General features: G+C 39.6%; 1 protein-coding gene across 3 annotated transcripts in view; it reads left to right on the top strand.

Annotated features, from left to right (window-relative positions):
- Positions 1 to 17320, top strand: part of TRAPPC10 (trafficking protein particle complex subunit 10) — a 97671-nt gene that overhangs the window by 41576 nt on the left and 38775 nt on the right. For all 3 annotated transcript variants that reach the window (XR_007358567.2, XM_048865101.2, XM_048865108.2), the window contains exons 8-13: positions 1664 to 1810; positions 3872 to 3986; positions 5378 to 5454; positions 9540 to 9631; positions 10944 to 11084; positions 12243 to 12355. Coding sequence is in view for 2 of the 3 variants with exons in the window: in XM_048865101.2 (XP_048721058.2) it covers positions 1664 to 1810; positions 3872 to 3986; positions 5378 to 5454; positions 9540 to 9631; positions 10944 to 11084; positions 12243 to 12355 (685 nt within the window). In the remaining variant the exon portion in view is untranslated. The remainder of the gene's footprint in view (positions 1 to 1663; positions 1811 to 3871; positions 3987 to 5377; positions 5455 to 9539; positions 9632 to 10943; positions 11085 to 12242; positions 12356 to 17320) is intronic.

Genomic DNA, 17320 nt, shown 5'->3' with positions numbered 1-17320 from the left:
CGTCACCACTGACACAATTAGCACTGCTAGTGTACGATCAGTATAATGGTGTAAAAATGTTTCTAATTGTAATATTACAGCAATATTACATATCTATTACTATGTTTTAAAATAAATATCTACCTGTGAGGATCATGACCTGTGTGGTGGGAGGGTCTCAGAGCAGGGAGTTTTCACAGCGGTGAAACAGTCCTGCAGCCTGAGCCGTGTGGGCCCAAGTCAGCTGGCATGGGGCAGTCATGGGTTTTTCTTTGCTGAGTAGCCATACAGATGGAGACTGCATAAAGGTTTGTTTTTTGGAGGTAGTATTATGATTGTCTTGTATTGTTAAAATGTTCTGGGCCTGATCTGAAAAACTAATATAAATTTACTATGAAGCTGATAGTCATTCATATGCTTCTTTCCTGAATTCATTACCAATGTCAGGTTTCAGAGTAACAGCTGTGTTAGTCTGTATTCGCAAAAAGAAAAGGAGTACTTGTGGCACCTTAGAGACTAACCAATTTATTTGAACATAAGCTTTCGTGAGCTACAGATGCATCCGATGAAGTGAGCTGTAGCTCACGAAAGCTCATGCTCAAATAAATTGGTTAGTCTCTAAGGTGCCACAAGTACTCCTTTTCTTATTACCAATGGCATGATCTATAACCAATAATTAACTTATGTGGTAACAAATGTATAGTTGTGTGGGGAATAGGGCAGGAAGGCTATCTTGATATGTGGGCCAGCAGCTCACTTCAGAACAGCGTGCGTGTGTGAGAGAGAATCTACTACTATATCTTAATGTTGTACCGTGGCTTTATCAGATATGCTGGGGGGATAAATTTTGACCATCCCCAATGTATATCAGATGACCAAAGTTAAGTATTAGTACACTCATCATATATCTGTTTTCAGGAACAGTACTACGTCGTCATGGGAAAATGTCTTTCTGACTCGAGCTTGTGATTCATTTCTTATTAGTCTTATCCTTGCTGTTGTAACTGCAGATACTATTCTTAGTCAAAACTAATCCTTCTGATTGTTTCTAAGATACCATGGTAGTGAAAATTTCATGAGATGATTATTAGTTGCACTAAAAAACACTTCCTCTTCTCCACCTTAAATTTAATGCCTTAGAATTTGAGTCATATTGGTCATGTATCCTAACACAGAATAAGTAGGAGTTCCCAATGTATTCATACCATTTGTTGTTTAATATGCTTTTTTCAGATTTTCTCTTATTCCTTTCCAAATTGAGCAAACCTAGGCCTCATCTACACTACAATTTAAGTTGATGTAACTTACGTCACTCAGGGTGTGAACCCCATCCTCCCTCTCTCACCCCCCCCCCCCGGAGCAACGTAAGTTTCATCAACTTAAAGCAGTGTCTGCACAGCGCTATATCGGCAGGAGATCTCTCTTGACGGCATAGCTTCCACCTCTAGTTGAGGTGGAGTAATTATGCTGACAGGAGAGCACTCTTCCATTGGCATAGCGTGTCTTCAGACACACTACAGCGGCGCCAGTGTTGTGGTAGTGTACACTAGCCCTCAGTCTTCTGAATCTCCTGAAATGGAAGCTACTTCCCATGCAGTGCACCTCTTCCCCAGTCTCTCAAGCTATGTCCTAATATGATCAAGCAATTATTCATTTCTCAATTACCTTTACTGTTCATCTTCAGGTCTCTGTTCCTCCTGGAGCTTTGGATTGTTGGGTATTTTTGAGCTGTTTAGAGGTCCTACAAAGAATAGAAGGCTGCTGTGACCGAGCACAAGTAGATGCCAATGTTTCCCACACAGTTGGCTTATGGAGCTACGCCACTGAAAAGGTAATCAAGCTGTTACATTTCAGTTATGGAGATATCACTTGAAATGTGCCATGGCTCTGTGACAAACTGGGACATGTTTTATTGTGAATCTAGAAGTTCTTTAATACACCGATCTGTAGACTAACCTGGTAGTACTGTGTTGTGCTACTTGGCATAATCAGGTTTACGTTTTTTTTCTATTTCTTCATTGGGAGGCAAGGGCTGGGAATACTTAAGCACCATGCTCAGGTCTTTGATGTAGAGAGGGAAAGAGAAGTGCTTCATGTTTCTAAGCAGTGACTGCTCTAGCTGATCTGTAGTGGTGCTGATTTAGCTTTGAAATGAACCCATGAAATCTGTCAGCTGAAAGGAGGAGGTTACTGTGAATGTGTTGCAAGAAGACAAACCCTGAGCTGAATGAGAGCCTTTCCCCCTCCAAACTTTTTATTTATATTTTGATTTTTCCCCAAACTTCTTATTTATTCCAGCATATTATGGATTTTGTAGAAATCTGGTTACAATATAGAAGTTATGGATGTTATATAATTACAGTAGAAATAATTGACCCTCACCGTTGTTGACAATGTTAGCTTCAACAGCCCACTTATCTGCTACTTTCCCAAGTTGCTGGGAACTTTCTCACATTTTCTTTTTATTAATTACTATTTTTACTTCGTTTATAGTGTGGTACCTCCTAAAACCCCCCATCAGGATTAGGGCTCCATTGTTCTACATGCTGTATAAACATAGGAAGACCGTTCATGCCCAAAAGAGCTTATATCCTAAAAAGGCAAGACTAAAGTCATGGTAAAATTGAAAAACATACAAGCAAAATAGTCAAGGAGGTGATAGGTAACATTAAGCTATTTACAAATCATTGTTACAATGTATAACTGTTTATATTAAAACTTTTGGGGGATGCACTTGGCTTTGAAATAGGGTTGAGGAGATAATTGTTGGAGTACAGGTGGAGTGGATATGATAAATGGGGAGGGAGAATGTTGAGAAACACAATGGGCAGGGAGAGGTTAGTCTGTAGAAGGATTGCAGTGTAGGTAGAGGTATGGAGTGAAGAGGACCAGAATCAATGGCAAAACAGAAAATGAGGTGGGATTACGAAAAGTCCATTTAGAACTATTAAAAGAAAATTAGTCCATACAGTGTGAAATTTACTACTTCAGGGGGGCAAGACAAGTAATGAGACCCTATTGTAAAATAGGTTGGATAACTTGTTGATCAGTAACCTCTGTTATGCTAAAATGACAATCTAATTCTTCACATCAGAAAATAATCACCAGGGTTGACCTTCAGTCAGACAGCATCCTTTGACACAGAATTTAGCAAACTACCCCCAATTCAGTCCCATAATGATTGGTAGCTATTCACCTACATCTTAAACAGCACTGTGTTGGTTAAAGGCAGCCCTGCTGATCATCTCTATTCAGGAAGAAATGTTTCACTTCACATACAGCATTATATAAATAATTAGATGTGTTATGAGTTTTCAGCCTGTACATCTACCCAATCTGTACATTAAAGGCTCTGGACTTCATACAGTTGTGTGGTTTAATTTTTTTTACTGAAATTCAAGACACTAATTATAATATTATGAACCTGGTATTTTAAATGCACCTGACTGTTAGTAACTGCCAGACCAATCAAAGTTGTTCTCTATACATTAAAAAAAAAACCCAATCCCCCTCCCCAAGCCTCTGGGTTTAATAAGTATCAATATTTCAGGTGTTGTATAAAAATAAGTGCTAAGTGTTTACATTTTTAATGTCTTTAATACCAAAAGTTGTTGACTCATAAATATAATTTAGTCTTTGATAAGATTCCTTTCAGCTTTTCAAGTAATATGCTCAGCCACTTTTAGAAGGCTCTCCTATCTGTCCCATTTTAAGGAGGAGACCATTTTAATGAAGGCTTTATAAGTGGTGTAATATGACAACAGTATTTATCAAAATATCCTGTACTGATCTGTTGGGAGTCATGATGTAGAAGACATTTGTTAGCAAGGTTTTTTATACTGATATTCGTAACTTTTTGGAACACATTTATTGCTTCTATTTATTTCCATAGCTAAAGTCCCTTGGTTACCTGTGTGGACTTGTGTCTGAAAAGGGACCAAATTCTGAAGATCTTAATAGAACGGTTGATCTGTTAGCAGGCTTGGGAGCAGAGCGCCCTGAAACAGGTACTACCAAAACTCATACGTACTTTATGTAATACCTTGCAATCTGTTTAAATATGTGGTGGCTTCCCTCTTAGATTAGCTCTTTAGATGGGGAGAATTAAATTATATTCTGTAAGTAGATAAATGTACATGTGATACTTTGGGGGAGAGGGGGAAAAGAGGGAGCATATGTTCTTTAAGAATGGTATAGTGTGTGGTTTTTTCAATTTTTTTTTTTTAAATTGTAATTATAACCCTTTATTGTGGATTGTGGCTTTCACAGTATATATTCTCTTTGTCAACATTATGAGGTGCCACAGCAGACATTTCTGACCACTCTTGGTTCTGAATTATACATTACTTCTATTACTGCTCTTACAACAAGCTTTAAAATTAAGTCAGTTTGAGAATGAAACAGACGAATCCTGATCTGATATTGTATACCCTATATGTAACTAGGGCTATAAAGTGACATAACTGTACTGTATTAGTCAGAACCACATAGATTTAGTTGGCTTTCTGTTTCTGTATCAGGCTGAATCTCTAAACAATTCATTGAAAAAATTCCAGATGTTAAATATCTCCTAGTACAATTAGTATATTTGTATTGTTTGCCAGATGCTGAGATGTAATTCTACTTTTGCAGGTGGGATAATGAGTGAAAGGGAATCCAGCAATATGCAGTCTACTGCAATTCCATTAAAAGCGAGTTTTCCCTCTTATAATTTTTGACTTGCTGCAGTTGGTAGCTTTTTTTCTCATCACCAAGTGTTTGGAGTGACATAAAGAGCTTAAATCAAACAACTTTTTTTAAGTTCCAGTATTTCAGACTTTTCTAGTAGAATGCAACACTTTAAAGTCATTTGAGAGACTAAAATACCATATAAAGTACAGACCTGAAGAAGAGCTCTATGTAAGATCAAAAACTTAGCTCTTTCACCAACAGAAGTTGGTCTAATAGAAGACATTACATCACCTATTTTGTCTCTCTAATATAAAGTACAGAAACTTCTCATACTGTTTTTTATAAATCCTATAATGGGTAAGTATGAGAAGTCTTAACTTTGCTAAGATACAGGGGAGTATCTAAATATAATTTTATGTTCTGACAGATTTTGGTGAATGTGATATAGAACACTATTTTTAGAACAGTGTACGGAACTTTTCTTAACTGCTGTAATGTCATTTGAATTTTGACTGGAGCAGCAAATGTAGTGGTCAGTAAAACAAATCCTGTTAACTAGATATTTTAATTTATAATTTGTAAAAACAAGATTACGTTACCTAAATAGTCTGGACTATCTTTAAATATAGCACATAATATAAAAATAATGTTCTCTCTACATTTGATTATTGCGTGTTAAAACAAAAATCTGTTTGTAAGTCAGTATCTCGTTCATTTTATTTTGAAGCTAACACCACACAAAGCCCTTATAAGAAACTCAAGGAGGCCTTATCATCTGTGGAAGCTTTTGAAAAACACTACTTAGTAAGTATGGCATATAAGTGTTTACACTGTAGTAAATATACATATTGAAAATGATGAACATATGTATATTCATGGAATGGTTAAGGCCATCATTTTCAAGCCTTGGGTACCTAATGTTAACGTCTCAAATCTGTATTGTGGCACTTATGCAGTCTGACATTCAAATGTGCACACTGTCATTTAGTTAGGGCCACGGTATGTAGTTGGGAGCCTAACATTAGGCACCAGGTTTTTAAATTTTGGTTTAACTTGCCTACCTATTACTATGGGGATGTAAATGGATTTGTAACTTTATAGGTTCTAAAAAAAATTGGCCATACTTTCAGAAACTATATATTATTCTGAACTTAGATTATACGATCGATAAGTTAGATCTGTTCAGGAAACAGTTTGATGTTTGCATCCAGCTTTTCAGGAAATTTTCTTAAGTGGTGATCTGCAATGGGATTTTTTTTCCTGCGTATAATGTTAGTCCCATTGAAGCTGATGACCCTCAGCATAGGTGTAAGGGTTGGAGATAGCATATCTTGTTGAATGATAAAGACCTTAGTTGTGTGTTAAAGAATCATAACTTGTTTTGTAACTTGGTATCTCCTTTTCTCTATTATGAAGCCACAGTAATAATTCTTCCGTGAGCTGTAGCTCACTTAAAGCAGGGCAGTTACAGCCCAAGGCTGGGGTTTTTCCACCTCTAAGGCAAACCAAACGAGCCAAACAGAGCAGACTTTGGTCTCACCCACTGGCTAACCACAAGTCACACAAGCAATTTCCTTGGACACTCCAATTTCCCAGTATCTCCACCAGTGCCACTCGTTATGGAGATAAATGGTTATGAAAACCAATACCCCAGTAAAAGAAAAAAGGTTCTCTCGATCCCAAAGGATAAAGCCCCAGACCCAGGTCAATATACAAATCAGATCTTACCCACAAATCACGCTGTTGCCAATCCTTTAGAATCTGAAATCTAAAGGTTTATTCATAAAAGGAAGGAAATATAGATGAGAGCTAGAATTGGTTAAATGCAATCAATTACATACAGTAATGGCAAAGTTCTTGGTTCAGGCTTGCAGCAGTGATAGAATAAACTGCAGGTTCAAATCAAGTCTCTGGAGTACATCCACTGTTGGGATGGGTCATTCAGTCCTTTGTTCAAAGCTCCAGTGTAGCAAAGTCCCTCCAGAGGTTAGAAGCAGGATTGAAGACAAGATGGAGGAGCTGCAGCAGCTTTTTATGTTCTCTTGTCATGTGGTCGGTCTTTCTTGTTCCAAAGACAAGCTGTGCATCACATGGCATGGAAACACCTCAGAGTTCTGTCCATAGGCATGTCCCTGCATACCTTGCTGAGTCCCAAGGCGTGTCTGCCTTCTCTCAATGGGTCAGTTGTATAGCTGATGGTCCTTACGGGGCCATCAAGCAGGCTAGGCAGAGCTGACACCAATGACATCAGATGAAGTGAGCTGTAGCTCATAAAAGCTTGTGCTCAAATACATTTGTTAGTCTCTAAGGTGCCACAAGTCCTCCTTTTCTTTTTGCGGATACAGACTAACACGGTTGCTACTCTGAAACCAGTAATAATTCTGTAGTTATATTTGTAAGCTACTTTGTATTAAGTCTGACTTCACATCACCCAATTTTTTTTATGAAAAAGCTCCCTTGTGCCTGAAACTTGTACATTCTGTTAGGCCATTGACATTTGGTATGGAAGAGGTTGAGGGAAATTGAACAAGTCACTTTTAAAATGTGACTTTTTTATAAAATTGAAAAAGGGCACAATTTTTAAAGTATCTCAAAAAAGGTTTGGTCTAAACACTTCAAATTTGATGTCTTACATTATTTCTCAGTAAGAACTAATGCAAATTAGTAAACTAGTAAATTTGTGGAATGACAATGCAAAAATTTGAACTGAACTTCTGAGAGCTTTGTAAAGGTCTCTACTAAGCTCTGAGATCTTGCAGAATTTAAGAAATTGTAAGCTAAATAAATGCCTGCAGAGCTTGGAAGTTACATTAGTGAAATTCCTTTGTTCTTCTGGCTACACAGAACTTGTATGCATTAGAAATTCAAATAAGGAATTAGTGCACACTGTAAAAGTGTATATACTTCCAACCTCAGTTGCATCAATAATTTGAAATTAAAACACATTCATATTTTTATAACAAGACATTTCTGTTTACTGACAACACAAAAATATCAAGATACCTATCTAATCAAAATTAGAAAAGTAAAGAAATTTCTGACTAAACCTAAGAATTATAGATGTTGAAAAATTTTGAAATAGTCACATATATTTTAAGCAACGTTATGGGTTTTTTAATTTTGAAAGTCAGAAAATGCTGAGCTACAACTCCACGATCTACTTTCTCGGATTCTGGAGAGTGTCCTAATTAACAGAGATTAACAAGTCACAACAATTTTAGAAACTCTTCATATCAAGTGTAAAATCTACTACACACACGTTGGCTCCTATCTTTTGTGTGTATATAACTGAGGTGTCTATAGCCAGTATATCTATGGTTGACGATGTAGGGATATGTTTGGTCTGTCTCAGCAGTTCTCAAAATGTTTTAATGGAGTCGTCAGAGCTGACATTAGACTTGCTGGGTCCCAGGGCCAAGGGCCAAGCCCCACCATCTGGGGTTACAGGCTTGGGCTTCAGCTCCTCTCCTCCCCTGCCCAGGGCAGTGGGGCTTGGGTGGGCTCGGGCATTGGACGCCCCCTGCTGAGGTTGTGTAGTATTTTGTTGTCAGAAACGGGTCACGGTGCAATGAAGTTTGAGAACCCCATCTGTAGGGTGGGCTAAAACCATCTTGAGATGTTACTGAGAGAAAGACGGGGTTTTAGTCTATATATAGAGACTTGACTAGGAAGATCTTAATTGTGCAATGTTGAATGGGAAAGACTCTTTAGACTCTCTGTGGGAGGTGAAATGTTGCTGAACATAGCTGGAAGGGAGGGTTGTGTTTCTAGCCTGTATATGGATAGAATGATACAAAATGTTGGTATCTGTGGCCCAGAGTGGAGGAGGAGCCGGAAGGAGTTGGGGTTGCCAACATGTGATATATGTGGTGGTTTTCTGGTTAATGTGTTTAGGGGGGAGAGGGGTCTTTAGCCATTTTGAAAATTTAGCTGGGGAAAGGGACGGGGGCTAAGAAGACTGACCTGCAGGTTTTGGCTGTGCAGGGAATGGGGCTCAAGGTTTGTTGTGGAACCTTAACTCGGGGTTGCTTGTCTTCCAGCAGAGTGCCTCAAACAATTTATTTAACTGTATAAATGTCTTAAAATATATCTATGTATAACTATAACTCTTAGTTCTTTGTTTGGGAATTGCACCTGTTGATTGAGGTTCCTCTTTCATTCAGATTAAACTTCTTTCAGAATAGGACCAGTTACGTGATCTCTCTCACTCCAGCAGTACATGCACACATTTCCAAGTAGTGCTGCATAATATGTATGATTAGAACCCCAAATGACAAGGCTCTTTTACAAACTTTTAATGATCTTATAAATGTGAACAGGATGCACAAAGATCTAGAGGGTAACAGAATACTGTCACCTAGAAATGTAGTCACTTTAAAAATGAGTTAGAAAGTAGTTTCAAGTACATCTTGTACAACTACATCTGCCCTTAATCCCTGTCATTTTTTGTGGTATTAAAATCTCGTCCTATTTTTAAAAGATGTTTTTCTTTCCTCTATTGCTCTGTGTAATACTGACGTAGAGGGTTACTGATTATACAGGGGAAACAGTGATGGCTACTTAGACGCAAAGTGTTACCAGGTGTTGAAGATCTGCGCGGCGCCCCCCCATCTTTCTCCAATTTCTTTCAGTTGTAGTAGTAATTGATAAGTCGTTTCAAGACATTTTTATTTTAAGATGATTGTCCCTCAAATAAACTAGCATAATTGTGTGGCATTTCCCTTGTGAAGTATCTTATGTGTACAACTACTAAACAAAATGTTATACAAAAATCAACAAATAATTATGTTCACTTTGAACTGTTCATTGGGGTTTTTGGTTTAAGAATGAATTCTTTTCTGTTCCAAGTTTTGCACTTGTTAAATTCTTGTTTCTTTACCTTTAAACAGGATCTGTCCCATGCCACCATTGAAATGTACACAAATATTGGAAGAATCCGCTCGGCTAAACTCGTTGGAAAGGACTTGGCAGAGTTTTATATGTAAATGAATTTTTTAAGAATGTCTTCTAGAAATACCATAGTGTTGAAAAGCTTGGACACAGTCTGTAAGGGAAATTAACTGTATTCTGAAAGAAGCATTTAACAGAATATTTTTAATAGTCCAGGTGCTATTAATACAAGTATTCTAAATTGGTTTTCTTTCAGCAATAAAATACATAATACAGAAAATTAACAAGATACACTAATAATCTGTCATGCCAAACCACGGTACCCAAAATAATAGTCAGGCAATCCGACGGCTAGAATAAACTTATGCTGTTGGATTTAATATCAAAGGCCCCGAAAGCAGTGAGTAGGTGATTTCTCCCACCTCCTCCTTTTTTGGGGGGTGAGGGGGGAGAGTGGGGGAATAATAAAGATAAATATTCAGATGTGCTGAGTAAGCAGTTAGGAGTGAGTTTTTGGCTCTGAGCCCTCCTTGCTTTTGTTTTTATTAACTGGCTGATGATAGCTGTATCCCTTGCACCTACTCTAGGCTAAAAAGCTTTCAGGCATGTTTTCTAATGTGATTTCCAACACTTACTATATGTGTTAATGTAAGTTTTTATTATTAATTGCAATATGCTCAACATTAAATCATACTGGAAGGTAAACCAATGTGCAGTTAAGTTCCACTGAAGAGATTTCATTAATGCTTCCCAGTTTTACATTTCAGGGAGTTTCAGAGTAGGGCGGTATTTTGGTTTGGTGTTTGGCCCTGTTATACTGGAACGTGTTTCTCTTGTTGATGCATCATAGCTAATCATGACCCTCATACTATGGCTGGAAGGTCTGAATTCACTCAGGTTTTGGCCTGAAGGACACGAGAGAGACCATTTAATTACAAAATAGTTCTATATGATCCCTATCTCCCCCATTCTTCCCTCCCCCCAGTTTTAGTATACTTAGAACTTGTTGAATAAGCGTATTTTTAATTATAAAAATGAGACATCTGCATCACACTAATGAACCCCAGTGGGCTGGCAGGGGGAGAACCTTGACTTTGGTTCCTTTGTTTTTCGAGACAGATTTGTGTTTGAATGCTTTGTGTAGTTACTGTATAGTATTTCTAACTAAAAATAATTTTTGGCTTTGGGTGAAATGCATAAGCAATCCTCCAGTATACGGTGTTGGCAAAATCAATATCGTGATCATCCATTACAATACTTTATCAAGTGCATATTCAATGAGTATATCTCAAAAAAGTGGCTGCTTTTTCAGTGTCGTTAACTTGCTAGAAGTTTGGGATATGTGTCCATGGCATTCTGTTTTACCTAGATCAGGTGCGAACTATTTGTTCTTTATTTTCCAGGAGGAAGAGGGATCCACAGAAGGCAGAGGTCTATCTTCAAGGAGCACTAAAAACTTACCTTGCTGAGGGCTGGGCATTGCTTATCACACATACAAGAAAGCAGTTAGCAGAATGTCAGAAACACCTTGGGCAAATTGAAAAGTATCTTCTAAAATAAAGAAATCTGGAAAGTTCAGATTGGAGTACTGTTGACATGCATATTTTCTGACCTAAATCTGTTGAGAGGCTGGAGAGAGTCCAGTCAGTAGCCAATGAGATTAGTCTGTTGTTGACTTTTCTACAATCCATTCAATGTCTTTGATCTCTTTATACAGGTTTTTCTTATGTTTCCCTGTTTTGCATTCCAACATAGGAGTCCTTGAGACAGAGTTGACAAAGCATAGATAATGTGATCCATTATATTAGACTAACAAATCTAGTGTACACATTTTCTGTTTGCACTTGTAGCAAAGGGTATGTTAGCCCTAAAGTTTGTATAATGTTACTTATTTTTGGTCCAATAAACATCACACTATATACAGTTTCTGCCTACACAAACATAGTGGAGGCTAAGTCCAACTGATTTTCAGTTAGATTTAGGGTCCTAACTGCTGAGGTCTCCTCTAATAATGGGTCCTAGGCTCCCAAGTCACTTGAGCACTTGAAATTTTTATTGTGTATGTTTCAAAATGTGCTCTTACAAAAATGCTGTTGAGCTAATGATTATGTAGTCTTAGTGACTACTGTACTGCAGCAAGTCCCTGTACCCCAAGAACTCCAAGAGAATATAAATTCCTTTCTTATGATTAGTTATGGTAAGTGCTACTATCACATTTGGCGGATTCTCAGAGCAGAGTTCTGTGCATTAAATGTATGGTACACACCAATAAATTATAATTTAATCAAATGCTAGAGCTTATTTAAAATTTAATTTTTATCACAGTGTAATGTAATGCATCAATATTTTGGCCATAGAGTTCATTCCTCTGTGGTTAGTAAAGAGAGTGAATTTTCCTCCAGTCAGTTATGTGTTTGAGACACTGCATTTTGCTACATAAAAAACAGACTACGTGTGGTGGATAACTTTATTAGATCTGCAGTAAAATAAAAAGATGCTTCTGTAATGGGCTTTAATGATAGTGAACCCTTCCATTGCTTTATTTTCTAATGGGAATGTCTGTTGATGCTAAAGCAGCTTATCCAGTATCTGGAGAGTAGAAAAGCAGTAACTCAAAAATTCATCAAATTTTTTTCCCCACCAAAGTGTTTCTGAAATGGATTGTAGTTCTTTCCCCTCAGTTCCTTAACGTGGTATGTCAGCTATCTTCAAACAAGCAGTCTTTTAGCCGGTGATGATCACTTAACAGAAGATGAGCGACAACACTTCTGCGAAGAAATTTTAAATTTTGCCAACCAGGAAACAGAGGGCAAAGGTGAGACTAGATTTAAATATTTGACCATCTTATTTCAGCTGATCAGATCTTTAATCTTTCTTTTCAAAAGGAGATAGTAAGTTTTTCTGATCAGAGCTCACTGCTCTGTGTGTAACTTCTGGACCACAACCCCCATGTATTCAATTATTTTATTTGATTTAATTTCACTTTTATCTGACAAATCGGGAACTTTTTCCACCTCTCACCTCAAGCCCCTCAAAAGTTTTTAGGGACGTGTGTGTTTTTGGGGGTACTTTTTGAGTGATTTTTTTTCTCCAGTTCTGCTATAGTAGTCCGTTTTTTTTTTTATGGCTGCATCTACACTAGCATATCTTGTATCTATAAAATTAGCTACTGGAGCATTGGTATTAGTGATATAAGATGTAATGTAGACCGGGCATGGGCATTTTTATCAGTGTTGTCTGTCCCCCTCTCTTCGCTACAACTCCCAGCACTGCTTCAGCTAGTGAAGCTCCACCAGTAGTGAAGTATAGCTATGAAGATTGTTAGTGTGGTAAGGTCTTTGTTTTTTCAGATGTTTTCTGCTCTTTGTGGTCTATTAATATATATCCCTTTCTTTTTCTGCATATTGTTGTTCACCTTCTCATCCCCTGAGTTTCAGCTTGTTTCAGTAGTCACGCATGCTCCTGCACAAGTTTGTCCCCAGAAGGGCAGAAACCAATATGAAACTGTCTGGTGGTAACATGGTTCCAGTTGCTTTAAGCGGTAGTTGCACGTGGATGTGACCTAAGTATTCTTTAAGTCTGCTAATGCCCAATGGCCTTTGCTTGGTTGCAACATAGACAGAACCTAACTATCATCATCTTTGGCTATCCCTCGAAACGAGGATGATGTCTGTCAAAGGGGTTCATTGGTGAGGTTTTTAAGTGGCTGAGGAGCCCAATTCTTGCCCTGTAGATTTTCCCACAGAAGTGACAGGTGTAATCTTGTAGGAGACATAGTTGTTGACTGGACTGTTATGCCCTTTCTTTCCTCCTTTGTCGCTTCTCTGTCTCATGAGCACATCTGTTCTCCTCAAAGTGAGCTGTGTCTTGGTGTATGGTGTGGCGTCACTTTGTTCTGTTCCGTGCCGAGTCCTCACAGTTTGTTGGGTTGATGCCTCCCTTTTTAAGACGTACTTTCAGTATGTATTAGAAACGCTTCTGCTGCCCTCCGCGAGCATTTCTTCCCTGACTTAACTGAGAGAAGAGTACTTACTTCAAGAGGCAAGTGTCAGGCATACATACACAGTGGCCAGCCCAGCGGAGCTGGTGTTTCATGACCTGCACTTCTATACTGCTGATGTTGGCTGCAGAGAGAACGCGGATGTTAGAGCGTCGGTCTTCCCAGCTAATCCTGAGAATCCTCCTGAAGCAGCGCTGCTGGAACCGCTCCAGCCGCTTGAGATGACGACATCTGTAGGTTATCCAGGTCTCTCACCCATAGAGAAGGGTGCGAATGACAACTGCCTTGTAAATCAAGACCTTGGTACCTGTAAATCCCTATCATTGAAGACTTGTTTGAGTAGTCTTCCAAAAGTTGCGCTGGCACAGCGGATTCTGTATTCAATTTTTGTGTCACTGCTGGCTGTTTGGGAGAGGTGGCTGCCAAGACACAGAAAATGGTCCACATTTTCCAGGGGTTCTCCGCTGATCGGATTTGTGGAGTACGAAGAGTAGTTTGTGCAGGTGAGGGTTGGTAGAGTAGCTTGGTTTTCCCGATGTTGAGAGAGAGACCCAGGCTGTGATAGGCATCTGCAAAAAAGATTTAAGGCACTTTGCAGGTTGGCCTTGGTGTGTGCAAGAATGATGCAATCATCTGCCTACTGTAGGTCAGTGATGCCAATTCTCATGACCTTAGATTTTGTTTGGAGACATTGAAGATTTGAGTATTGTATGGATTGCCAACTTCTCAATCCTGATTCCGTCAGGACAGCAGTCGCGAATGGGAATCAGGATCACGGTAAGGTAAATGGAGTAGAGTGCTGAAGCAATGACATAGCCCTGCTTGACACCAGTGCAAATGGTGAATGGTTTGGTCTCTGAGCTGTTGCACAAAATGGTGGCAGTCATCCCATCATGGAGCAGTCAGATGATGGAAATGAATTTCTGTGGACGGCCAAACCTACATAGCATCTTCCGTAGGGCATCATGATTGATAGTCAAAGGCCTTGGTTAGATCGATGAATGTCATGAACATTGCTGGTGTTGCTCTCTGCACGATCTGGTGTTGCTCTCTGCACTTCTCCTGAATCTGTCGTACCATGAAGATCATGTCTATTGTGCCTCCAGGTGACCTGAAGCCACACTGTGATTTGGGGAGGAGTTCCTCGGCAAGTGGGAGGAGGCAGTTTGGTAGGATCTGGGCAAGAACCTTCCCTGTGATGGAGAGGAGAGCAATACCTCTGTAGTTCCCGCACAAAGATTTCTTCCCTTTCTTGAATATTGTAACAACGTTGGCATTCTTAGTCAGGTGGAATTTCTTCGCAGGTCAAGATTTTGTTGAGGAGTTGGCAAAGTTTGTGCTGGAGCATTGTTCCACCAGCTTTAAAAACCTCAGCTGGGATGCGGTCTGGGCCTGGTGCCTTGTGATTTTTTTTGTCTAAGTGATGGCATGCCAGACTTCCTCAAAAGATGGGCGATTGCAAGGTGTTCCATTGCTCAGCATTCTGGAATAAACTCGATTGTGTCTTCAGAGACCGTGGATTAGTAGGCTCTCAAAAGTGCTCCTTCCAGTGTTGTTTAATAGCTGCATTGTCCTTAAGGAAGGTGAAGGAATCCTGAGAATGTAAGCGGGTTGGGCCTTTGGGGCTTGGCAAATATATAGCTTTTGTTGCTTGAAAGAAGCTTCTCCTGTCATCCTGGTCTACGAAATCCTGGATCTGAGGCCTTCTCTTTCCACCACTTGTTTTTGAGGTCACATAGCCTACTTTGGCTTTAAGCAGGTGATAGGTCTCATGTTTTCATTTGTTAGAGGAATCATTTTGTCAGTTACAAAATGCATTTCTTTTTTGTTGAATTAATGCTAGGATTTCCTCATTGTTTTCGTCAGACCAGTCTTGGTGCCGATGAGTGGAATGTTCTCTGGTTTCAGCACATGTATTGTGAATGGTGTTTTTAAGTTGATCCCAGTGCTCTTGAATGTCAGTGATGTCGGGCAGGTTAGAGAGTTTCTCAGACAGATGTTGCTGGAACATCTCACAGCTGTCTTGGCCTTGAAGTGCTTTGACGTTGTACCGCTTTCGCTTAGTCTTTGGGTGTTTGTGGTGTGGTGGAGCGAGTTGCAGGTATGTGACTGATCTTACTAATTGATGGTCTGTCCAACAGTGGTGGGCATTTCTCCTTGTTCATGTTGTATGGATGTCAGTATAGTCTCGTTTCAGAGTAACACCCGTGTTAGTCTGTATTCGCAAAAAGAAAAGGAGTACTTGTGGCACCTTAGAGACTAACCAATTTATTTGCGCATGAGCTTTCGTGAGCTACAGCTCACTTCATCGGATGCATACCATGGAAACTGCAGCAGACTTTATATACACACACAGAGAATATGTCATAGTCAAGGAGGTGCCAGTGTTTGGACCGAAGATGTTTCCAGGTGGTCTTAAATTTGTTACTCTGCCTAAAGATGGTATTCGTGATGAGCCGGTCATGCGCCACACATTTGCTAAGAAGGAGAATACCATTGGGGTTTACATTTCCCACCCCTTCTTTGCCTATTGTGCCTCTCTAGAGTTGGGAATCCCATCTGTCTCTAGCATTGACATCTCCCAAGAGGATGAGTTTGTTGGCCTTAGGTGTGGTTGTGAGGACTGCATCAAGAGTTCTGTAAAACTGCTGCTTATTGTCTTCCTCATCATTGAGTGTTGGGGCGTATGCGCTGATGACCATGGCATATTGATTGTTACTAAGCTTGAGCCAAAGAGTCATGAGACGCTTGTTGATCCCCACGGGAAGCTGTGGGGAAACTGGTGCACAGGCGGTAACCACACAAAACTTTACAGGAGGAAAACCCTCACCCAGTGGCAAGGAGATCCAAGACAGCCAGGGGCCTCTCTCCTCTTGCAGCCCTCATCCACCTTCACAGCTGCAGAGTACTAGAAGGTCCTCTGTATGCACCCGATCAACTGTTGAGGTCTTTTGATGTTTGGACCACAGTTAGTCAGGAGCCTCACCTCAGACCTGCTTGTTAAGGGGGACACTACCAGGAGTATAAAAGCTCTGAATAATATAGCTCTGAGGGTCTTTAGCCCACGCAAGCCTCACCACCACAACAAGGTTGCAGATCCATCAGGGAGGGGTTTCGTCTATACCACAAATTGGAACCATGTTGTAACTGTAGTATAGACAAGCCCAAAGGTGGTGTGATCTGGAGTCACTGGGGATGTTACTTGTAAACAAAAATATAGTAATAAACAAGATGATTACCAATTCTATGGGATTTTATAACCATTTTAAGAGAGCCAAGTTTTGAGCCCTCAGTTTCTGCTTCTATGGAATTAGGTGCAGCTCTGAGAGTAGAGGATAGAGCCTGATAGCATCTGTAACTCTGAATTTCCTGGCTTTTACAGGCTTGTTGTACTGTCAGGCAGTGGATACTTTACTATAATGTATGTTTCTGTTTAGTTTTATAACTCATAATAACACTATCTAAATTCTGGTCTGTCCACTTTTTGTAATGGTATTACAAATGGTATTAGGCTGAGAGACTTTTGGAAGCACTTCTTAGTTCATGCATTATTGGCAATAATGGATGATGCACTAATTAACATGTTCAGTTGAATACCAGAAAGGTTCTTTAGTTTTTCCTCACCTTTCTACTTCCCTGTTGCCGCTACCAGGGCAGCTCACAGTTCATCTCCGACCATCTTACACTCCCTGATTTACCTTTCTGCCTTTGGAGCCCACTCCCTGTAGCTCTGAAATCATGCTCTGCAGACTGTTGTCCTGCCTTCTCTAGTGTCAGCCT

This window comes from Caretta caretta, chromosome 1 (genome assembly GCF_965140235.1).
Source record: "Caretta caretta isolate rCarCar2 chromosome 1, rCarCar1.hap1, whole genome shotgun sequence".
NCBI lineage: Eukaryota > Metazoa > Chordata > Testudines > Cheloniidae > Caretta > Caretta caretta.
This window is presented reverse-complemented; position numbering and strand designations above follow the sequence as displayed.